Source organism: Semicossyphus pulcher, unplaced genomic scaffold (genome assembly GCF_022749685.1).
Source record: "Semicossyphus pulcher isolate SPU_LCO1_2020_fin unplaced genomic scaffold, fSemPul1.0.p SCAF_3, whole genome shotgun sequence".
Classification (NCBI taxonomy): Eukaryota; Metazoa; Chordata; class Actinopteri; order Labriformes; family Labridae; genus Semicossyphus; species Semicossyphus pulcher.
The window spans coordinates 18294235-18314748 of record NW_027211704.1 but is presented as its reverse complement, the minus strand read 5'-3'; the positions used below and the strand labels follow the sequence as shown (position 1 = coordinate 18314748).

Genomic DNA, 20514 nt, shown 5'->3' with positions numbered 1-20514 from the left:
TCATCAATTTAAGAAGTCTAATAATCTGCATTTAAATCTTTGAAATATTCTTCATAGATTTGAGCACTGAAATTGTATTTCTACTATCTCCACTACATGTTGTGCTAGAGCTAGAGGGTGTGGAAATATACTTATTTCAGTTTATTTATAAGTATTTCTTCAAACTGTTATTTACACAACGTTGTGTCTATGATTGGTATTATTCGCTGTCTTATTAAGTAATCAATAAAACACAAAAGTTCCACAAACAACAAAATAACTTTGTCACCGTAAATAAACACTGTGCCAGAAACTACAATGAACATAGGGATTCACATGGAACACAGAATAGTAAGTCAAGTATATTTTAGTTGGCATTTTCTGGTGGTAAAAAGCGCCACATGAAAACATCTTGGGAGGATCATGATCAGTGAACATGCAGTAAAGAAGAAACGTGAAGTTGTTGCCACAAGAATGACATGAAGAATCTTAAATAGTTTGATCAGGGAAAAGCTTTGTTTGGCTCCACCTGGATTAGTTTAACATACTTTTTGCAGAAGAAAACGTTCACATAAAAAACAATACTATGCAAACTAGTACTGTGCAGCTATGCAAAGAGATATTTTGTCATTTTCACTGTAAGATTTCAAAGCTGTGGGGACCACAAACAAAATTCCAACACCCATGTAACAGGGCGAAGGCATACATTTCAGTGAAGGATATAAAAAAAAACTAGAAAAAATAACCATGGCTGCATACTAAGTACCGTAGATGTAAGGTGGAGGAGGAGGTAGCATAGAAAGTCTATTTCCACCCTTCATTTCACATCTCAGAGACAGGAAATGATGCCAGCATCTACACGGTTCATCCAAAGGCAAACGGAGGCCATATGAAAAATGGGTCATCTTCAATGCTTTTTCCAGAGAGCAGGTTAACTGAGTTATACCTGCTCGATCACAGCACGTCCTTAAGCACACATCACTTATATGTCAGGAGGAGAAGCCAGATCAGCTTAGGTGACGTGGGTGTGAAGATGTCGTAGAAACTCTCCTCTGGTGGTTGTGTCTCCGGGGAAAACCGCCTGACAGAACTCACAAACATGAGAGTGCAGAGCCACATCTGACATCAGCATCCCTCCAGAGGGATTCAGGAAGTCACAGACCAGGTTGGGATTGTCTGTCACAGGCATCTGACACAAACAGAGAGGACGGGACATGGAGTTATTAGAGGAAGAACATGGTCACAATCGAAAGACAAATTGGAAAACCCCTGGCCATCGAAGACACCTACCGCTGCAGTGTGCATCGTCCTGTCTCCACAAAGGTGATCTGCTTGACCCAGATTTTTTGTGACATTAAAAGGGGCTCCCTGCCACCTCGAGTAGGAGTCCAAGCTTATCAGGGGCGCCACCTTTTGCTCCAAGTTCCCTTCTTCCTTCCTTTGAGGAGGCATGTCCACACAGAGCTTTGACATATCTTCAGCGAGGAGATCAGAGAAAATGCCCACATTTCTAGAGGGTCCACCAACGCCACACTGCGCTGCAGGGTTGTTTCTTTTGGCTGTTAGCGGTTGAACGTTTCCCAGGAGACATGCAGGGATTTCTTGGGTGCACTGGATAGGGATGGACATCATGTCACTCTCTCCATTTGGAACAGTTGAACCTATAGACAAAAGGTTTTAAATATCAGAACTGGCACATGTTTAGGAGCATTATAATGATGACAGTGTTTAATAATCTGGACCTTGCTGTTTCTGCAGAGCAGTTGTGAGTTGATGTAGCAGAGCAGCCTGTCTCAGGCAAAGGGACCTCAGGCGGAGATACTGCTCGTACAGCTCACTGTACGCTTCCTCCATCTCACCGGCTCAGAGATCTGCAGCCAGTCAACGCAGGACTCAACTGTACAGTAAACATATCCGATATACAAACAGACAGTGAGATATTAGGAACAAGACTAAGATTGTGCAGTCATGCTAGCATCTCTAAATGCTGAACGAGCAGCAAAAGTTTAAGCATACATTAATACATTAATTATGTAGGTATTGGTTGCATTATGACCAACTACAGAACTTTATGATGACGCTAGATTAAAAGTTCAGGGATCACAAAAGTTATAAAAGTTTATCTTTGAGTGACGTTAAGTATTCACAGAAATTCATCCAAAATTTGATCAATATTTCACTCTGAACCCCAAATGTCAACGTCATGTTAGGGCCACGTGCAAAGTCCAGGGATCACCAAACTTATTACAATGTATCTGCTACTTATGAAACATATGCACCTGTTCAAAATGTCAACCAAGTATTTCCATTAGTTTATGAGAAATGTATGTGCAGTGGATCAAAGAGGTAGCCGATAAACCTGCAGGCCAATGCAGCCATCCATAACTTTCATGGCTGTGATGTTATGTTCACATACATAATTAAGTTTTCCTTAATTTGTATATACTAAGGTCATGAGTCGCCCCACACACGCTGCACCAAAAGAAGGCCTCATAATGTTTTTAATATGCTGAATTTGTTCAGATAAACTTTATACATATTTTGTCTAAAAACAAGTCTACGTGTTTTTTCATAGCCTTTTCCAAATTGCACATAAGCCTTATGTATTTATTTTGCATTAGCATATAAGTGAAATTTAAACGTAATAAGTCAGAGACAGTACAGCGTCTCTTGTATTGGTACTCATGTACTTACCACTAATAACAATTCAGGACTCCTCTTGTTTTCTTACAGCGGGCTTCATGGTTTTCTCCTGTCGAGTCTCCTCCATCTCGAACAAGCTTCCTGTCATAGTCAAGGAGTCAGAAAGTAAATCCAGATTCAAAGCATGTTTACAGACGAGCCTGTTTCTTGCCAGGTAGGCCAATGGAAACTCGTTCTGCTCAAGTAACAACACATACTGTGCTGGAAAACGTCAAACACAAGGAAGTAGCTGTTGAAAACAGGGAAGTGAAATCTTTTTTGCATAAAGGGGAACCTTGCAAACACTCAGTCAGAGTCTGTGACATGAGAGTTTGTTTCAGCCGACACTTGAAAGAGAAAGAATCAGGTTCTATTTTTAGTATCAAGCACAGCTGTGTACTTTGCTGTTTTTAACATTCTTTACATAGTTGACCGTTAATCACTCAAACATTTAAGATGTTGTGCGTCAGACAGAAAGTTAGAAGATAAAAGGGCAGAATTGTGTCAAAACTATTCCCAAAAGACAAGACAGCAACAGCAATGCCCTCCTTAAAATGTGTGTGTTAGGTGACACTGTTACTCTGCGTGTTAAAGGTGTTTCAAAGGGATTTTATGAAAATTATATAAAATAGAAAAGGCTTCAGTATCAGTATTTGCAAAAGTATTCAGATCCAAGTAATTGTGTAAGCTACATTTTATCAGTAATGTGCAAGGTAACAAGAAACTGGCTATTGCCATATAAATGTAGTAGAGTAAGTTTTAAGTTCTATACATTGGAAATACTCAAGCACACGTTAACACCATGCTTGAGTACAGTACTTCACTTATAACTTGTAGTTCATGTGTTCCAGTGCATACACTTTAAAATAAATGTGTACTATTGATTGTTTTCTTTCTTTTTCCCCAAAACATCTGGATACTTAACATATCATTTTGAACAATAGCACAGAATCAGCGTCTAAACGTTTCGCCTCTTTCTGACCGTACATGAATCATAATTGTGTAATTTAACTTGTTTGCTCAGTTTCAGATGAAAATGAGGAACACAAATTAGATTTCGCTTCGGTTTCTGCCTTTTTTTTCCAGCTGTGAGGCTCAAAACATGTGAGGATAGTTTTCCACCGTGAATCAGATACAATAATCAGGTTTACTTACACTGAAAGCGATCAGTTTTTCCAGGCAGGAAGTGCAGCCGCAGCTCTGACGGAGCGGAGCTAATGATGAGGATTAATAAACTTCCTTTCCCTTGCCCAAACTAGACAAGACAGGATCCGCGTTGTACTCTGATGACGTCACTACCCCGACCTACAGCGCGAGTTCACCTGAGCCCAACCTGCAAAGTCTTTTTAACAGTCCGCCTTCAAAATAAAAGTACTACCTGAAAAATTGTATGTATTTTTAAGGTCTACACATTTGATTAGTGGTCACTTCAAAAGGAAGTTAAATCATACCAAAAATTAAACATGTTTAAACAGGTTTCATGGTGATAAGAGAGCGAGAGCATTTTATTTTTCAAAATTTTCTTCACATACTGTAGCATGCTGAAAGCAGAAGGCTAATTGTGTAATAAATACAAAAAACAGCTCGACCATAACCGTCATTAATCAATGATGATTATTATAGAAATGTTTAAACACCTGTCTGAGGAAAATGTGTGGTCACCTTTCAAAATAAAAGGCTGATTGGCCCACCTCAGCTTTGTTATCGCGAAGAAACTAGAGAGAGTGGATGGAGTCAGATGGCAATGATCACAGACTGCTAATTCCACCAATTAGGATGCTAATTGCTAACAAGTGGAGGACATGGTGATGATATACACAAAGGTCAATGAACGAGGAGAATGATGGTGAGTAAGAGTGCTGGCAGAACAAACTTCTTAAATAGTGGAAGTTATTGAGCTAAAAGTAAGCTACCTCTGCTATGCTGTGTGCCTTTGGCTCACGTTAGCTACAGCTGGCAGGCAGCTGCTAGCTAGCTATTTATTGTAAATCCCCAGATGCTTCTTGTGGTGATTTGATCGTATCTGGATGTTTAATTGTGCTTGTACATTTAGTGACATGCAGTTCAATTATATATCCAGGATAATTTAATCTTGTTTGTCTTTAGTATTAGGATTTATTTTGTTGTTGTTGTTGTCATAAATCATTAGCACCTGCTATAAAAAGTCCAGCCCCCCCAAAGCTCCCTGAATTACGATTCCCTTGCGCTGCTGCTTGTTTGACAACATCCTCAACATTGCCTGTAACACTGTCAAATAAAGAAAAATATTCAAAATATTTGCCCAAAGTTTGATGTGTTTTAAAGAAGTATCTACACTCCTTTTAGTCTATTTTGGTCTCCACTATACTGTTTAATGTCCAGCTGAAACGGCATTTCGAGAGTATCTAGCTTCCGTATCGTGACGCATTTCCGAGTGAAACAGGACGTGCAGGCGGGACATATCATGAGAGGGATTCGATTTGATCGTTGAGAAGTGGGCGTAGACAGACGTTCTCCACATCGCAGTAGCTAGCTAAATGACCGAGCGTTCTTGGTGCTCTGCGGCTAAATGTTGCAGATTGATTGACGGGTGGATGTCATGATATTATTGGTTGGTACTAGCTTACGTAAGCACACGTGATATTTTGTTTTACAGGAAGAAAAAATGATCAGATTTTGATATAAGAATACGAAGAAAGGATTTTCTGTATTTTTTTTGGCCTTTATTGTCAAATAGATGCACAATATTACCCGGGATGTGATCTAAAAGAATAAAAATGACATTTTTCAATTCACCTCAACTTTTTAGATAGCGTGACAGCTCCCTAAAAGTGAAGGCACAATATCTCTATCGCCCCCTGCTGACTAGCTGCAGTATAGGTCAAAAAGCCCGCTTCCTTCATGTTAACAGATGGGAAGTAGGTCAAACTATAAAATCAAAATCGACTCAAATAAATTTTCTGTCATTATAGTTACTTCTTATCATGCTGATTTATGTCCAAGTGTTTTTTCTGACAAGAGGCTCCTGCAGCTGATCTGCTCCTGAGTATCAGCGTCGAGAAAGAACGGCGAGAGGAAACATAAACATTAACACTACAGTCATTGAACTTTCCATATCTTTGAATGTCAGCTTCAGACCAACACAAGAAGCTCCTCTGCTGTTAAGTGCGCCAACATGAGGGATCTTTTCTGTGTAGATTTTGATTTTGTTTAGCGGAAGGGGCAGGAATTTCCGGCTCCACCAGCCGATCTCTACTCCAAGACTCCAAGGCACCAGCACAAGATGGCAGAAATATTTTGTTCTTCTGTACTTTTAACAGCAGGTGGCTCGAGCCATTCGGAAGAGAGATCATTTTTGACACGAAGACTGTATGGGTGTGAGTGAGTGTGTGTGTGTGTGTGGCATTTTGAGTGTTCAGTCATGTGTTTTCTGTGACTGATATTTGTTTAAAAATAGACCAACATTAAGACAGAGTCCCCTGGGTGGCAGACTGACTTCTATACCATCCACTTAGGAGGAGCAGCAGTTTTGCCCTCAATGTCACTCCCTGACAGCTGAATTCATAAGCCTTGTGATCTCAACAGAGTGCCAGCTCCCTCTTCTTCAGACTGGTTATGTAACTCTCCGTGAGAGGTAGGCAGCCTCAATTTCTCTGATGCCAAGAGAGTCATGTATTTGTCAAGTCACAAGAGGACACATTTGTGTCATTTCCTTTTACTAACTGCTGTGAATTTGTAGTTATTCTTTCCTTGTTATCATCTGCTGTTATTGTTTATTTTCTGCTTCCTCGCCTTACTGGCCTAACATCTGCTATATCTGTTGACTCTATATATATTAGTGTATATATATACTGTACGTATATTAGAGATAGACCGATATGGTTTTTTCAGGGCCGATACCGATACTGATTTTTTAGTAGTCAAGGAGGCCAATAACCGATATTTGGAGCCGATATTCATTTGCAGTAAAAGTGAAAATATTATTTTGAATAATACAGACTCCAACACTTAACTTTGTTTAATTGCCTTTAAGCATATGTTTATTAAACAAACAAACAAAAAGCGCAGGGAGTTCCCAGGGTCAGCAGCATCTCTTATGAAGTTAACTGAAAATTTAAATAAATAAATAAATAACTTCCTGAAGTTTTATAAAGTAAATAAAACAAAGTTAAATTAAATTTGCAAAGAAATGAACTTTTTCTCCTCTCTGCTGTGTGTGTGAGCACTCTGCATGCACAGCTTTCACTGCTGATTGGCTGTTACCCGTGCCATGGCTCTGCGTGTAACCAATCAGTGCTGTGGGTGGGACAATGCTGGAGACAGAGAAGGGACTGCAGACAGAGAGGTGAGGCTGCATCAGAGCCAAAATAACCCAGTTTTAAATTGATCTCTTATCGGCCGTCGGATAAATAAAATTTTTTTAAAAAGGCCGATGCTGAAATGCGTCAAAATGCCGAATATCGGCGCCGATAATCGGCCTGGCCTATCCCTAATGTATATTATCTTATTTAAAGAGCAATTTGCAGGGCTGTACGTTAACTTTGCACATAGCACTGGTGCTACAGAGGTTCACAGTTTTCCTCACATATGATCAAGCACACAAACCCACTTCATAACAACAAGCATCTCTGTCTCACTCGCAGACGCAAAACTCTATCGCTATATCACAACTGTATAGATGTAGATGATCCAACCATGGATCAAACACTACTGATGTGAAACATCAAGAAGAACCTAATAATTAAATTGATCTCTTCTCTTTAAATACAAAGTACTCCTTTTTTACTCTTTCAACAGTATGAACATAGCAGTAATGTATTGTGACCATGATAATACAATATAATATAACATAAAACCTGGTCCGACTTTTATTTTGTGCCTGATTCATACAAAGACGCACTGTAAGTTGCGGCCTGCATTATAAAGGGTCACACAGTATCTTGTAATGTATCAACAAGGGTCAATTTATGTGACCTTTTGTAATTGGCCTATTAAAGCAATAGGGCCCTGCTTGGTGGGTTACCGTCTCACTGTGTATGATTTGAATAAGCTAATCATAACGTGAAATGGTAAAATAGCTTGTTTGCAGATTTATTTAAACTCTACACAAAGCAAAAGGATTTGCTCCTCCCTATTTCATGTCTCAGTGCTAATCAGCTCTTTGCAGTCGCTTCATATTTCAAAGCAGGGACATTTTACTGATAAACAGTGAGGTATTCTGAGTAAGGACAGAACCACAAAGTCAAAGAAAAACACACTCATTCCTGTTTTCTAGCCAAAATGTACCACAGTGATAGACATTGCATGATGTATTGTACAAAATGTTCAACCAAAGAAATCAACCCTGTCCTCTGTTCTTTTTAACACTGTGTTAAAGCCTGTATGTTAATTCCTATTTTTAACAGCTCCTCATGTTTCCAAGGACATGTGTGATGTTTTATCACTTCAGCAGCTCTGAGTGAGATGCAGGTGTCCGATAAACGATAATACTCCTGATGTAGTAGATTTACATTCATGTTACCGTTAAAGAGGCTTCATCTCCATCCATCTTTAGCAAGCAGAGTGTGAACTTGTATTTGATACATACAATATTTATATATATGTTGCACCCTATACTTAACCACACGCCTATAGTGTGTTTGCTGGTTTGCGCCATGTGTTTGCTCTGACCTTGAACCCGTAAACATACACACACACACACACACACACACACACACACACACACACGCACACACACATGCACACACACACCACACCCTGTCCACCAGCCCTCCCACCTCTACAGTCATCCCTTTGCACTTGATCCCTGCATTGGGGCGCTCTGAAGTATGTGTGTGTGTGTGTGTGTGTGTGTGTGTGTGTGTGTGTGTACGGTGTCGTGTGTGTATGTGTGTGTGAGGGGAGGGGAGGGGGGCTTTGCTGTAAATAACTTCCGGGCATGTAGCCAGGAACTGTCATCTGCCAGTGCAACACTATCCATCCTGTCAATCTTGTTTTATAATTGTAACATTCTCATATTCTCCGGCTGAGCAGAGAGAAGTTTCCAACATAGTGACACACACACATGCGCACATACAGATGCACACATACACACACGCACGCGCGCACATGATGAAATTCCTTTATTGCTAACTGTGCTCCTCCAGCAGCATCTACACAACTTGTTTGTCAGGTTTTTAAAGCTGTAGAGTTTTAAAGTTGATAGCTTGTTAAATATATCAACGGCCTGTTCAATTCAATCAATTCAATTTCAGTCTTTCTCTTTTTCCTGTGTTTGTTCTTAAATCCATTTTTCTCCTTTTACATATATACAGGTTTACAGAAATAAAATTCATCATTGCAGTTACAAGGTACCGTGTGAATGCATCATTAAAACCCATTAAAACTCATAGTAATGTATTCTAGGGGATCTTTATTTATATTGCTGTATTGTAAACTCAAACAGAAGCAAAATAATTGCTGCTTTGGATTGTGATGTGTTCTTTAGTTTTTAGTAGGGATGCACGATATTGGATTTTTTGCCGATATCAGATATGCCGATATTTTACAACTCATTTAGCCGATTGCCGATACCGATATTTTTTCCCCGCCATTGCGCCGAGGTCGGGCATTTAATCAAGTATGCAGCAGCCCATTCCCCGGCATGTTGGCCGATATCCGATAGTTCATTTTTAAGCCAATATCGGCCGATACCGATAACGTGCCGATAATATCGTGCATCCCTAGTTTTTAGATAATTTTTAAAGCTCCTGTGAAGAACTTTCTGTTTGTGTTGTTTTGGCGCCCCCTGTGGACAAAGCCGTACCTCTTATCTCTTTACTGATTTTTGTCCTGTACGTGCTTAAGTGGTGTTTTTCAACAAAAAATCTCATCCTGCTTTCTTTGACAGTCATATGTATCACTCGCTTTAAATTTCTACCCTGTAAAATGTAAACAAAGGCAGCGTCCAGTTAATCGCTTCGTCTGACACCTACCCCCCCTCCAGGGGGTTCAGGCATTAAAAATAACCATATAGAAATAATCAATCTTGTCGCTGATGGTCTGTTTATTTTTGTAGGTCATATAGAGGCATCAGAATTAATTTCAGTCTGTTTCATAAGCAGAGAACAGAATCCTCACAGGAGCTTTAAGGTCATTTAAGCTATTTTAACGTCAGAGGTCTAATCGTAATTTGTTTTTCCATCCTCTGTTCAAATAAAGAAAGCATTTATTATACATTTAGGGTTACTAGCTTTGAAGCACAATATCCTTCTTCTAAGTGTCTACATGGCCTCTAAATGAAATGTATTATACCCAAGGACACATTGAAGACAGACATTTAATGTCCACAGAGCCAACAGGTTTCCTCCATCCCTTCCTCTCACACACTCCCGGACGATAATTCGGCCGGCTCACCGTCCACTTATGAATTTAATCCTGCGGGTCTAAGAGCTTAAGACAGAGGAGCGGGGCGTACAGTTATCACACGGACGGCATGAGCAGTGACGTCTGCCAACTCATTTATCACCGGACTCTCTCAGCGAGGGAGACCAGATCCAATTACAGAGGTTTCTATGGGCGCAACAATGGCCGTCTATAAATACACTCACAGAGGGTTTTCCACACTCAACAGCACACCCACGCACATACGAGTACTGCTGCATGTGAGTGTTTGGATGTACATGTGAGACTGTGGTCATCACTGGAGTTAAACGATCATGTCTTCATCACTTAGACTCCTCGAGTTTCTTCTTAAAGCACAGTGAGGGATTCAGCACAGAGCTGAGATGCTCAAGAATATAGTCTGCAGAATGATATGTGCACCTGTGTTTAGGTGTGTGCGCATCAAAAGGTATTGTAGAGAAAGGAGGAGCGGAGAATGAGACACAGAAGCCCCCTCCGAGTTATTTACAGCTCAATCCATCAATAAGCGACAGGTGCAGCATCCTCACAAACAAACCTATTAGCTTTCCTCCCGCTGGAACAATATCCTCTCTGGCAATCAGCTGCTCACCACACACACACACACACACACACACACACACACACACACACACACGGCAGCTTCTGTTTGACAGAGATATATGTATGACTTATGACTTAATTGCCAACTTCTTTGAAGAAATGAAAAATGAAAGAGATCATTCAAGTCATTCATCACTGTAAATCACATTATTTTACAGTGTTGATAGAGAAACATCAAGTTTTACCTGAGTGAAATCAGGTAAGAACTCAAAAGGAAAAGATATTTTTGAAAAAAAGGGTACATAAAATATAAAAGAACATTTTATTGACACAGCACAATATTAGATCAAAAAAGCTGGTTCAGATTTCTCAAGTCGACATGGCTCTATAGAAGGTAGTGCCACTTTGGTCCAGACTGAAACGCTGCAGACTGTAACCACATGTAATGCCATGAAGTTGGTCCTGAGGATTCATCATCCTCAGAGGATGAAGTCCTCTTTGGTGAAACCCTGGGTCCAATTTTTTAATAATATTAAAGCTTTTGATATACCGGATCAAAAGATAACTTTTGCATCCAGAATTTTAAATGAGACAGCAGAATAAAACAATATGAACATGCCCTTCCTTTTTCAGTTTATTTAAATAGGTTGAATATCTAAAAGCAAACTAATAGAATATAAATAACATATTAATTATACCCAGGATTCAGGTAATAGAATGGGTCTCTTCCCAGACCTGAAAAATACAGACAGCACCTGTCTCGGGTCCTATCTCAGGTCCCAGGGTCCAGGTAGAGCCGTAAAGACGGGGAAGTCCTGTTCATGGGTCTACCCTTATCCTAGGACCACCAACCCGACCTTGACCTGTATGGGTGACTCATTATGGTCAGTTGGTTTTAGATCAGGTCTGTTGATCATATTGTCAATCTATTGTCTAATGATGTCATGAAGAGAAAGCCTCTGGGAGCAACGGCCAGTCTGTCGGGGCTTCCGCTTTATCCAGCGTTTGGTCTGGACCAACACGTCTTTTTTCTTCTTATTGGGAGAGGAAAACATACATTACATATTTGACCTATGGAAGAACATGGCGAAGAACATTAAACCCTCTGAAAGCTATAGTCAAGGCTATAGTCAATAGTCATATTAAAAGGATTTTGAGATGTGAACATAGATATGCTGCCTGAAACACTGGTGACATTCCCCTCAGCCTCAACCGTACTCTGTGTTTATCTCTAATTAGCATATTTTAGCATGCTACCATGCTAAGCAAAGAGGGTGAACACAGGCTGTAAGTATTAATATTGTTTATTTACTATTGTAACGAGTAGTGTGTTAGCATTGTAACTATGAGCATGTTAGCTAGCTGTCATTAGCATTAAGCGCTAAGTCAAACAGAGCTGCTAGCAGAAAGATTCTTATTGTTGGTACTCATTTATTAGTGGACAAAAAGTTAAACATTTACTTCTTGCTAGTACAGTTTAAGTGTAAAGTAACATCCTCTACTGGAAGTTGTAGTACAGTCCTTCAGTAAATGTACTTGGTTACATTCAATCAATGGCAATGAAGATATATCGTACAACACGCCAGACAATCCTGCACAGTTTCGTTTACTGAAAAAAAATAAGGAAACATTTCCCTGTTTTATACATTTCAACCTCTCCTGCTGAGTTGGGTAAGGTGCAGTGGAGAAGTGTTCAACACTGAGCCTGGCATGTTTGAGCTGCAAATCACCATGACAAGTAAGCTGCATATTACTGGTCCGAATGTCTCCCGAGTGCAGGGTGTAAGGCTACAGCTTGTTCCTGAACGCAGAAGTGTTGCATGTCAGGGCACAGGTCAAAAGTTAAGGGGCCAATGGCAGCTCCAGATGGTACATTTCCTCTGCTGGAAAAAGATGTTGTCAAGAAACACCGCAAGTTCAAACAAGAGATGCATTCACTGGGAATGTATTTTAAGTTTGTGTTTGGCCAATGTAAAGGGACAACATGTCTGACCTGTCATGGATACGTGACCATTAAGTCGCACTGAAGGTCAAAAGGGATTAAAGCAGAATATGGTTTCTACCACCAGATGAAAAATGCTTTTAGTAAAAACCAAAGCTAAGAGCTGCAGCTTTGTCTTAATCAGTCTTATGAAACAGCACTGGTCTGCTGTCCTCATTACATCTGACTTAGGCTGTTGCTTGCCATTTTGTAACATAATGAACACCTCAATGCAAGCTAGCTTTCATTTTGCCTCCTCCTCTTTTCTTCCCTTGTCCCTTTTTTCCACTCTGTCTGCCAACCCCAAAGTCCAGATGACCGGAACGTGGTGTACAGTAGGATCGTGTGTCGAGTGGCTGAATGCTGTCCGTGCTGCAGTCTGCGGTGGCTGAGAGTGGCACGGTGTCGTCTTCCCTTTGGTCAGGAAAGTTGCCAACATTAACACCATGTTTGACAAAACAACACAGACAGAGAAAAGGAGATGAAGGACTACTTTCGGTCACTTTTCATCACATCATTAATATGGAACAAGTTGTGTGAGTTGTGTTAAATAAAGCCTGAGCTTTGTTTCCTGTTGCGCTAACAGATTGGGAAACACTTACTGCGGCATAGTTACTTTAGCTAATCAGTGCTATCAGCTAATGATGATGTCAGCTTGCTAGCATGATCAGAATGATGAAGCTAACACGCTGATGTTGAGCATGTACCATCCTCACCATCTTAGTTCCGGGTTTTAGCATGCTAAGCTAACAACTGTCAGGGAGGATTCGTATCTGAAAATGGATTGAAGTGCTTTGAATGAGTGTTTATCACTACTGGGTGCTCCTTAATCATTCATTCATTTTCAGCTTAAATCAGGGGATTCAGCTCTATTTATGCATGCTGACATTGCACAAGTAATAAAAGACAACAAATGTTTTGTTTTGTCTTGATCTTGGGTGGATTTTTTTCATTATCTCGAGATAATAAAGCTTCTTTCATAAACCATAAACTCATTATTAAAATGTTTACCGAGGTTATAAATCGACATTTTCTCATCTGGTTCCATACAATCTGACTTCTTCTTGGACTCGCCCCCTGCTGGCCACTTCTATATTGGCTTCACTTTTTAAACCAAGAGGCTAAGCCCATTTATTATGTACAGTCTATGTACATCAAACAAAACAAGGCAATTGAATTGTACACCAGGATTCAATTAGTAAAATCAAACAGAAACAGTTGCAACGGTTGCATAACTTATGTACTCCAAGACGAAATAAAAACATATTTGCATAGACAATATAGAAACTGTAATGTGACACAGTCCACATCACATCTAAACAAAAGAAGCCAATGGTGTATTTTCAAAACTTTTAATATCAAATATTCTCTTTGAATAATCCTGCACCATGGTATGAAAGCCCTGGCAGTAAGTCCACACACACGTCTCAAACAAAACACATACAGCAGGAGAAAGGAGTGCTCTTCATGTTGTTTGAACCATGTCTGAAGTGCTTTTAGCTGCTCATCTTCTCTTCACATGTCACTGTGAAGAGTTTTCTTAAGCACATTTTAAAATGAAAATTTAAAAAAAATAACATGTAAAAAACTACACTACAATTCAGAAGAATTTGGAAGACAGTAGGAGAGTTTTACAAACACACAGAAAGTTGAGGTTCAAATTGCATGTAGGGCGATGAACCGCAGCCAGTGACGAGAAACCAATTAATCAACCGTCTCATCAAACATTAGATGTCTGCTTATGTAAGTGGATTTTACAGCTCTGTTCGGTAAAAACGAATCATAGAAAGGATATACTGTGTCTGATGGTGGATACAAAGAGACTCCAAAATGTGCTTTGACTTAACTCAATCATAAGCTGGACGGCTCGACTGTACTTCTGGATTTCACTGCCTCGGGGACATGTGAACAGGATTTAGTTCTTGTAGATCCTAAACCAGCTGTCATCGCTTGATGTCCTTCCAGTTTGGCAGTGTGAAATGTGTGTTCAAGTTTTGTATGCTCTTTGTGAGACTGCACTGACACTCGTGTCCCTCAGGCACTTCACTTAACAAAAGCTGATCCGGACCTGAAATCATAGTCATAAGTACAAATTGAATTCTGATTGCGGCACTGAAGTAGATAATTTCATGGCTGTAATACAAGGGGCTCGCTGCATGTGATATTTGGAATGAAATTCACTTGGCTTCACTTATGATGGTTTAAAGACTGAGGCTTTACAAAAGGCACTTTATGTTTCATTAAGTGAGTCCATTTTTTGTTTTTTAAGGCCAAAAAAATATGTTTTTACAGGGACGTGGTTCAACAGGAACCCTGCCAGCATCAGCCTTTACAAGGTGTTGCAAAATGGCAGCATAAGAGTTATGGCAGAACATTTTGTTTAGCTTTAAGGCAATAAGGTTTGTAAGTGGTAGTATAAAAATAAGAGTAAACTTTGGTCCAAGACCTTCCACATGAGCATCAGGACTAAAATGATCTATTAGTAAATATTTCCCTTTTTAAAAGGACTCCGCAGCCCTTTAAAGAAACAGTATGTGGATACTGCCTGCCCTTTTATGTAATCTATATCTCAGCTTCTCAGTGGGCTCAAAAAGCAAGTTTAACACATGCTATTTAACTGATTAGTGTTTCTTTTCTGTTTAGAGAAAGCTAAGTATGTAACACTGCATTGCATCTACTGAGATATTCACGTGTTAGCTGTGTAACAGGACAACATTCACACATATAGCACAGCAAGAAAGTAATTTTACAAATGCACACAAAAATATAGATATAAACTGTCCTGAACTGCTGAGACCATTTCAGCTCTGTGTATGACAGGTCCATTGAACTGAGATACATTCTATGCAGTAGTCACGCAGGGACCATATTCCATTGTTTAACGTAATGTTAAAAAATAATGGTCTCTTGAACAATGTCAGACTTCGTCAGAGCACATGTCAGTGCAATAGAAGGAGCTTCTCCAGAAGAGTCCATTGATAAAACCTCTCATTAGGTGCTTTGTGTCTATTCATGTTACAAAAAACATGTGTGTTCACGTGTTTTCAGAATGGCAGAGTGTCCATAAAGATTTTCTCCACTATCGGTGGAGGGGGGACCAGGTCCTCCAGTTTCAGGTAGAAGATTCTCTGCAGGCCCTGTGTGCATAGAGTCCTCAGTTCGGGGAGTTTACCCAAAAGGCGAGAGAGATAGTTGGGCTGGGTCCGGCTCGTCTCTGATCCGTTCCCGCTCACGTGTTCCCTTAAACTGGTGATGAGATGATTCTGAAAGTCCTCGACCCGTTTGGGCTCTTTAAGGCCATGGCGATCTAGAAGCAGAAGATGTCCTCATGAGTAACACAGTTCTGTCAATCTAAAACACTAAAATCAAACGCAGCCAGAGTTGTGTTAATCAAAAGTGAAAAGAGGCTCTCACCTGTGACGATTACTAGCGCTGCAAGGCAGCAAAAAAAGGAGACGTCCAGGTTCATGCGGTGCAGACTCTGGGAGAAATCCATGATGGAGTCGATCCAGTCCCCAAAACTGCGGACGCACTGCAGTCGGTGGAGGACGACGCCGTTACAGAAGATCAGCTTGTCCTTCTCTGCATTTGACCTGCACAGGTTCAGACCAATAGCACAATCAGTATATTGAACGGCTCACATTAGTCTAGTGAAAAATAAGTTAAAGTGACATTTTCAAAACTGTAAAAGAGGCCGACCTGTATGCCAGTCTCAGAATGAAGAGCTCAACAAAGGCAGATTCGAGGAGCAGCTCCTGGTCCTCGTTGCAGAAATCCGTGAATCCTGGGATGTTTTCAGCCCAAGTTTTTATTACATCTAAAGAACCGGTCAGAAGATCATAAAACTGCTGGATGTCACCAGCATCCTCCTTTTCTTTCAGGTTGTCCACCGTCTCCTGGTACTGAGGAGGAAGAGAAGGGACGGGTCAGTGAACTGTTCTCTGTCTATGCTTTCATTCTTCAGCCAGTCTTGAGGTAGTTGTATCTGCTCTGATCAATAAAAGGAGCTCTGGACACCATGGGAGTCTTGTGATTTACCTTGGAGTAGTCGAGCTTCCCAATGGTCGGGTTTGAGTCCACATGAGCCCTGACAAGAGAGGCTATGATGTTGACACTGGGGGTCGTGGATGAAGCCTCGGCCACAGTCTTGGGTTTGGAGGGCAGGCGACCCCGGCGCCCTTTGAGGCTGTCCGTGCGGACAACTAAGAGAAGGACAGAAACAAGCAGATGAAATGTTAAAGCACACGTTTGTGACGCTCACATGGCCGTCGCTGCAGCCTGCAACTCCTGTCTCAGTTTCCCTTTTTCTGCAGCTGACTCTATAAGGCTCTGGTAACATATGTCTGTCGCTCCTAGCTTTGGTTTCACAAGACTGTGATTGCAAAACCCTGGTTTCTCTTCGTCATACGTAAGTCACTGAAAGCTTTAAGGGAGCCTTGCATTACCTTCTTTGACCATTCCCACTGCGAGACATTTCTGGAAACGACAGAACTGGCAGCGGTTTCTCCTCCTCTTGTCCACGGGACAGTCTTTATTGGCAAGGCACACATACTTCGCATTTTTCTGTACGGTTCGCTGTCAAACAAGGAAAAAATATTACATTACTAAAGGTTTACAATGCTCCACTGAGTCACCATCAGACAATAACCTTAACTCACTGCTAATACATATATACTACTAATACATTTTTTTTAATAAAAAACATAATGTAATGTATTTAGCGGTAAATTGTGCAGCTGAAATAACTGTCAGAGCTCCTGGCTGGTCAAACTTGTAATGCTTTACTGTTTAAAAACAACCTCGGACAAAACCCGATTCATCCCAACCAGATTATCAGTCGGGGTCTTTTCAGGAGAAAAACTTGGATAACACCTCTCAGCGATTTACCTTGAAGAAACCTTTGCAGCCCTCACAGGTGCGGACTCCATAGTGCTGACAGGATGCATTGTCACCACACACTGCACAGCGGCCCTCACTGGATCCTGGGTTGTGGGTTTTGGGGGACGTCATGGCCCCTTCCATTATCCTCTGGCTTTCTAGGGATCCGTGCTCCAGGGACATGGGGGGACAATGAAGCGGAGAGACATGCTGCTGAGGAGGCTGGAAGAAAGGGTCGTCATGGCCCTGCTGAACATCCTGATGGTGCCCCAAGGGAGAGTGCTGCTCTTGTGTGGGACTGAAGGAGAAAAAGGAGAGCTGCTGGGCCATGGCGGCCTTATCAGCCACAGAGGCCGGGGGGGCTGAGGGGTAGGGGCTGAAAGGGGAATCCCAGACAGGTGCAGACTGGGTCTGGAAGCCTGGTGTCGGAGGTGAAGCAGCGGCATAAACCGGGCTGCCATAGTAGTCAGAGCCACATGACGAGAGTGTTTCATCAAGGCAGCTGAGCGCAAAGGAGCCTGGGTAACAGCCATACACCTGGAGATCATCCAGCTTGAAGGCTTGGCTCTGCATCTGAGGGCTTTCGGATAAAGCACTGTGGCTGAATGAAACCGTAGAGGCGGGAGGAGAGGTGGTGATCCTGCAGGAATAGCCATCAAACTCCCCCACGTAGCCATTTCCCACCAAGGTGTTGATGCTCGGCAACGAAGATGTAGACAGCTGGTCCTTTTGGCCACCGATGTCCATCACCAGTTTGGCACTGAGGTCAGGATTCAAGAACTCAGAGCTGAAGTAGGTGTCATGGGGCAGGGATGCATACTGGGTTTGTACACAGGGCATTGCTAGGACAAAGGAAGAGACACCATTACTAATGAGGAAAATAAAACCCAAATGTTTGTTTACTTATATAGGTATATGATTGTTTACACTAAATATTGTGTCTTTGAATTATTGCTTTTTCAAAATAAGAGCATGTAAGTTAAATCAAGTAGACTATGGCCCATAATGAGCTGTTTGTTTAAATAACGTGTGAATGTGGTAATACATACAATAAAGTTCAGACATCCCAGTGCACAAGATACGACTTAAATCATGTAGGTCAGCATTTTTAATCATCCCTCTATAAGCATCCAAACAGTAGCCAACATTAACACCTTGAACGCTCTTATTTCCCCTTCATGCCACATCTCTAGCTCAATCAGTCCGCCATAGAACATGCAGAGGGTGGTCCGGTGGAGTCAGATATTGTCAGATATTGTGTTACAGGCTGTTAATGCTCTGAAAACCTCCTTCAGTGGAGGGCAACCCTCTCTCACAGGGACTGTACCAGCGAGTGTTGCAGATTGTATTTCAGGGTGGGCTGTATGCCAGCTTAAATGGGAAAGGTGGCAAAGCCTGTTTATGTGTGTGTGTGTGTGTGTGTGTGTGTGTCTGTGTGTGTGAGAGAGAGAGATAGAGAGAGAGAGTATGAAAGACTGGGCGAATGGGCATGTATCCACAAGTGCAAACCTCCTTACCCTAAGTAAAAGGCAAGAAAAGTAAAGCTCATATCACTGTAACTGAGCATTCTTAGAAATTCCTCAAATTCAAACCAATTATTTCTCTCATTCTTAATCGTACAACTTTGCTAGACTTACTCTACAGAGATGTGGTGCATGTGCTATAAATGTGCCTTACTCAATGTCTTTGTTTTCTGTACAGCAAAAGTAACAAATCCAAACATACACATACAACATTTAAAATCCTGGAGTTGAGTATGTAGACCCGACAGCTGATAAACTCTTAGGGAAGCACTTGTGTAGTTGCAGCAGTAGTATAATTACCAGCAGGAAACACTTAACCAAACAGAGTTTATTAAGTACACTTAGCTAAAACAAATGTTCAGTTTGTGTTAAAATTGGGTCAGAGAGGTGTTTATTGAACTTTGTGTTCATTTCTGAAAGGTAGTTTGTACTGCTGGCAATGTGTTTTTGGCTAAATTGTTTAGCTACATCCCATTTCATCAATGAGTAACTACCTCTAAAATAGTTTGAAAAAATCTCAACATTACAACCTTAATAAAGTTAAGAACCATTGCAGGGCTGCTGCATAGGACTACATTCGTTTTAGCTAGGTTAAGCTAACAAACTTTAACTTTGTGTATAGCTATCACTGCTACACAGAGGATAAGGCTAAAAACAAATTGTACAATTTTCCATCAGTCTGTATCATAATGTGAGCAATGCAAGTAGTTATATCAACTACTATTAACTATTAGTAATGACAAGCATATACATCTGACATGAGCCTTTATTTGGCCCACTAAATAAATAAATATCAATATATTCAAGGCAACTGTCCACTTTCTCTTACCTGGTTCATGTAAATATCCGGATTTTGAAGCTTTTCATTTATTCCAAATGAGTAAAACTGATGAACGTAACCTCTGCCAGCTGCTGTCACCAAACACACTCATTCAAACACATTCACACAAACAGAGTGGGTCAGACCAACGCTGGAGGCTTCACACACTCTTGTTTTATTTTGAACGCGTCGACAAAGAGGCGGGTCAATGCCCAAACATGGTGAACAGGGCGGTGGAACGTTCCGGGTCGCCGGCCAATCAGCGTCGGGATCGACACAGACGTTCTTCCGTGTGACGCACGCACGGGATTCCATTGACGCAAGAGTCGGGGAGCGTGCGTACTAAATATAAACCAACAACGACAGAGGCGCTCACGTGGGGCTATTACTAGATGAAAAATGCTAAAAATAGCCGTAGTTTGGAGGTGCAGACGTTTCATGTCTGGAAATATAGAAGCTTAACACGTTTACATCAGGGAGGTGTGTTATACGACAGAGCAGGAAACACCTGTGTGTTATTTTTGTATTTAAATGGGATTTTTGCTATTATAGAAGCAATACTCTGTGATTTTATACTTTAACTTACAAGTTACAGAGAGCCAAGGTGTTCAGTTTTACCGTTTCTATTTTAAAGGACATTTTGAAATAAAAACTTTATTGAACTACTTTTTTAATTAAAACTACAGTTTTATGGACCCCCTCGTCCCAAGGTTTATTTAGTTACTTAT

At 41.0% G+C, this 20514-nt stretch overlaps 2 protein-coding genes across 2 annotated transcripts; both read right to left on the bottom strand.

Moving 5' to 3' along the window:
* Nucleotides 1-328: 328 nt before the first annotated feature.
* On the bottom strand, nt 329-3919 carry LOC138605740 (uncharacterized). Its single transcript, XM_069678159.1, has 5 exons — nt 3817-3919; nt 2674-2763; nt 1722-1876; nt 1270-1640; nt 329-1168 (listed from the first exon to the last, which is right to left on the bottom strand). The coding sequence occupies exons 3-5, from the start codon at nt 1831-1833 to the stop codon at nt 992-994; spliced, it is 660 nt and encodes a 219-aa protein (XP_069534260.1). The 5' UTR covers nt 1834-1876; nt 2674-2763; nt 3817-3919; the 3' UTR covers nt 329-991.
* A 9965-nt stretch (nt 3920-13884) lies between these two features.
* On the bottom strand, nt 13885-19922 carry LOC138605743 (probable nuclear hormone receptor HR38). The gene is made up of 7 exons (XM_069678161.1): nt 19796-19922; nt 17453-18285; nt 17011-17140; nt 16604-16767; nt 16265-16467; nt 15980-16158; nt 13885-15872 (listed from the first exon to the last, which is right to left on the bottom strand). The coding sequence occupies exons 2-7, from the start codon at nt 18281-18283 to the stop codon at nt 15610-15612; spliced, it is 1770 nt and encodes a 589-aa protein (XP_069534262.1). The 5' UTR covers nt 18284-18285; nt 19796-19922; the 3' UTR covers nt 13885-15609.
* Nucleotides 19923-20514: the final 592 nt, after the last annotated feature.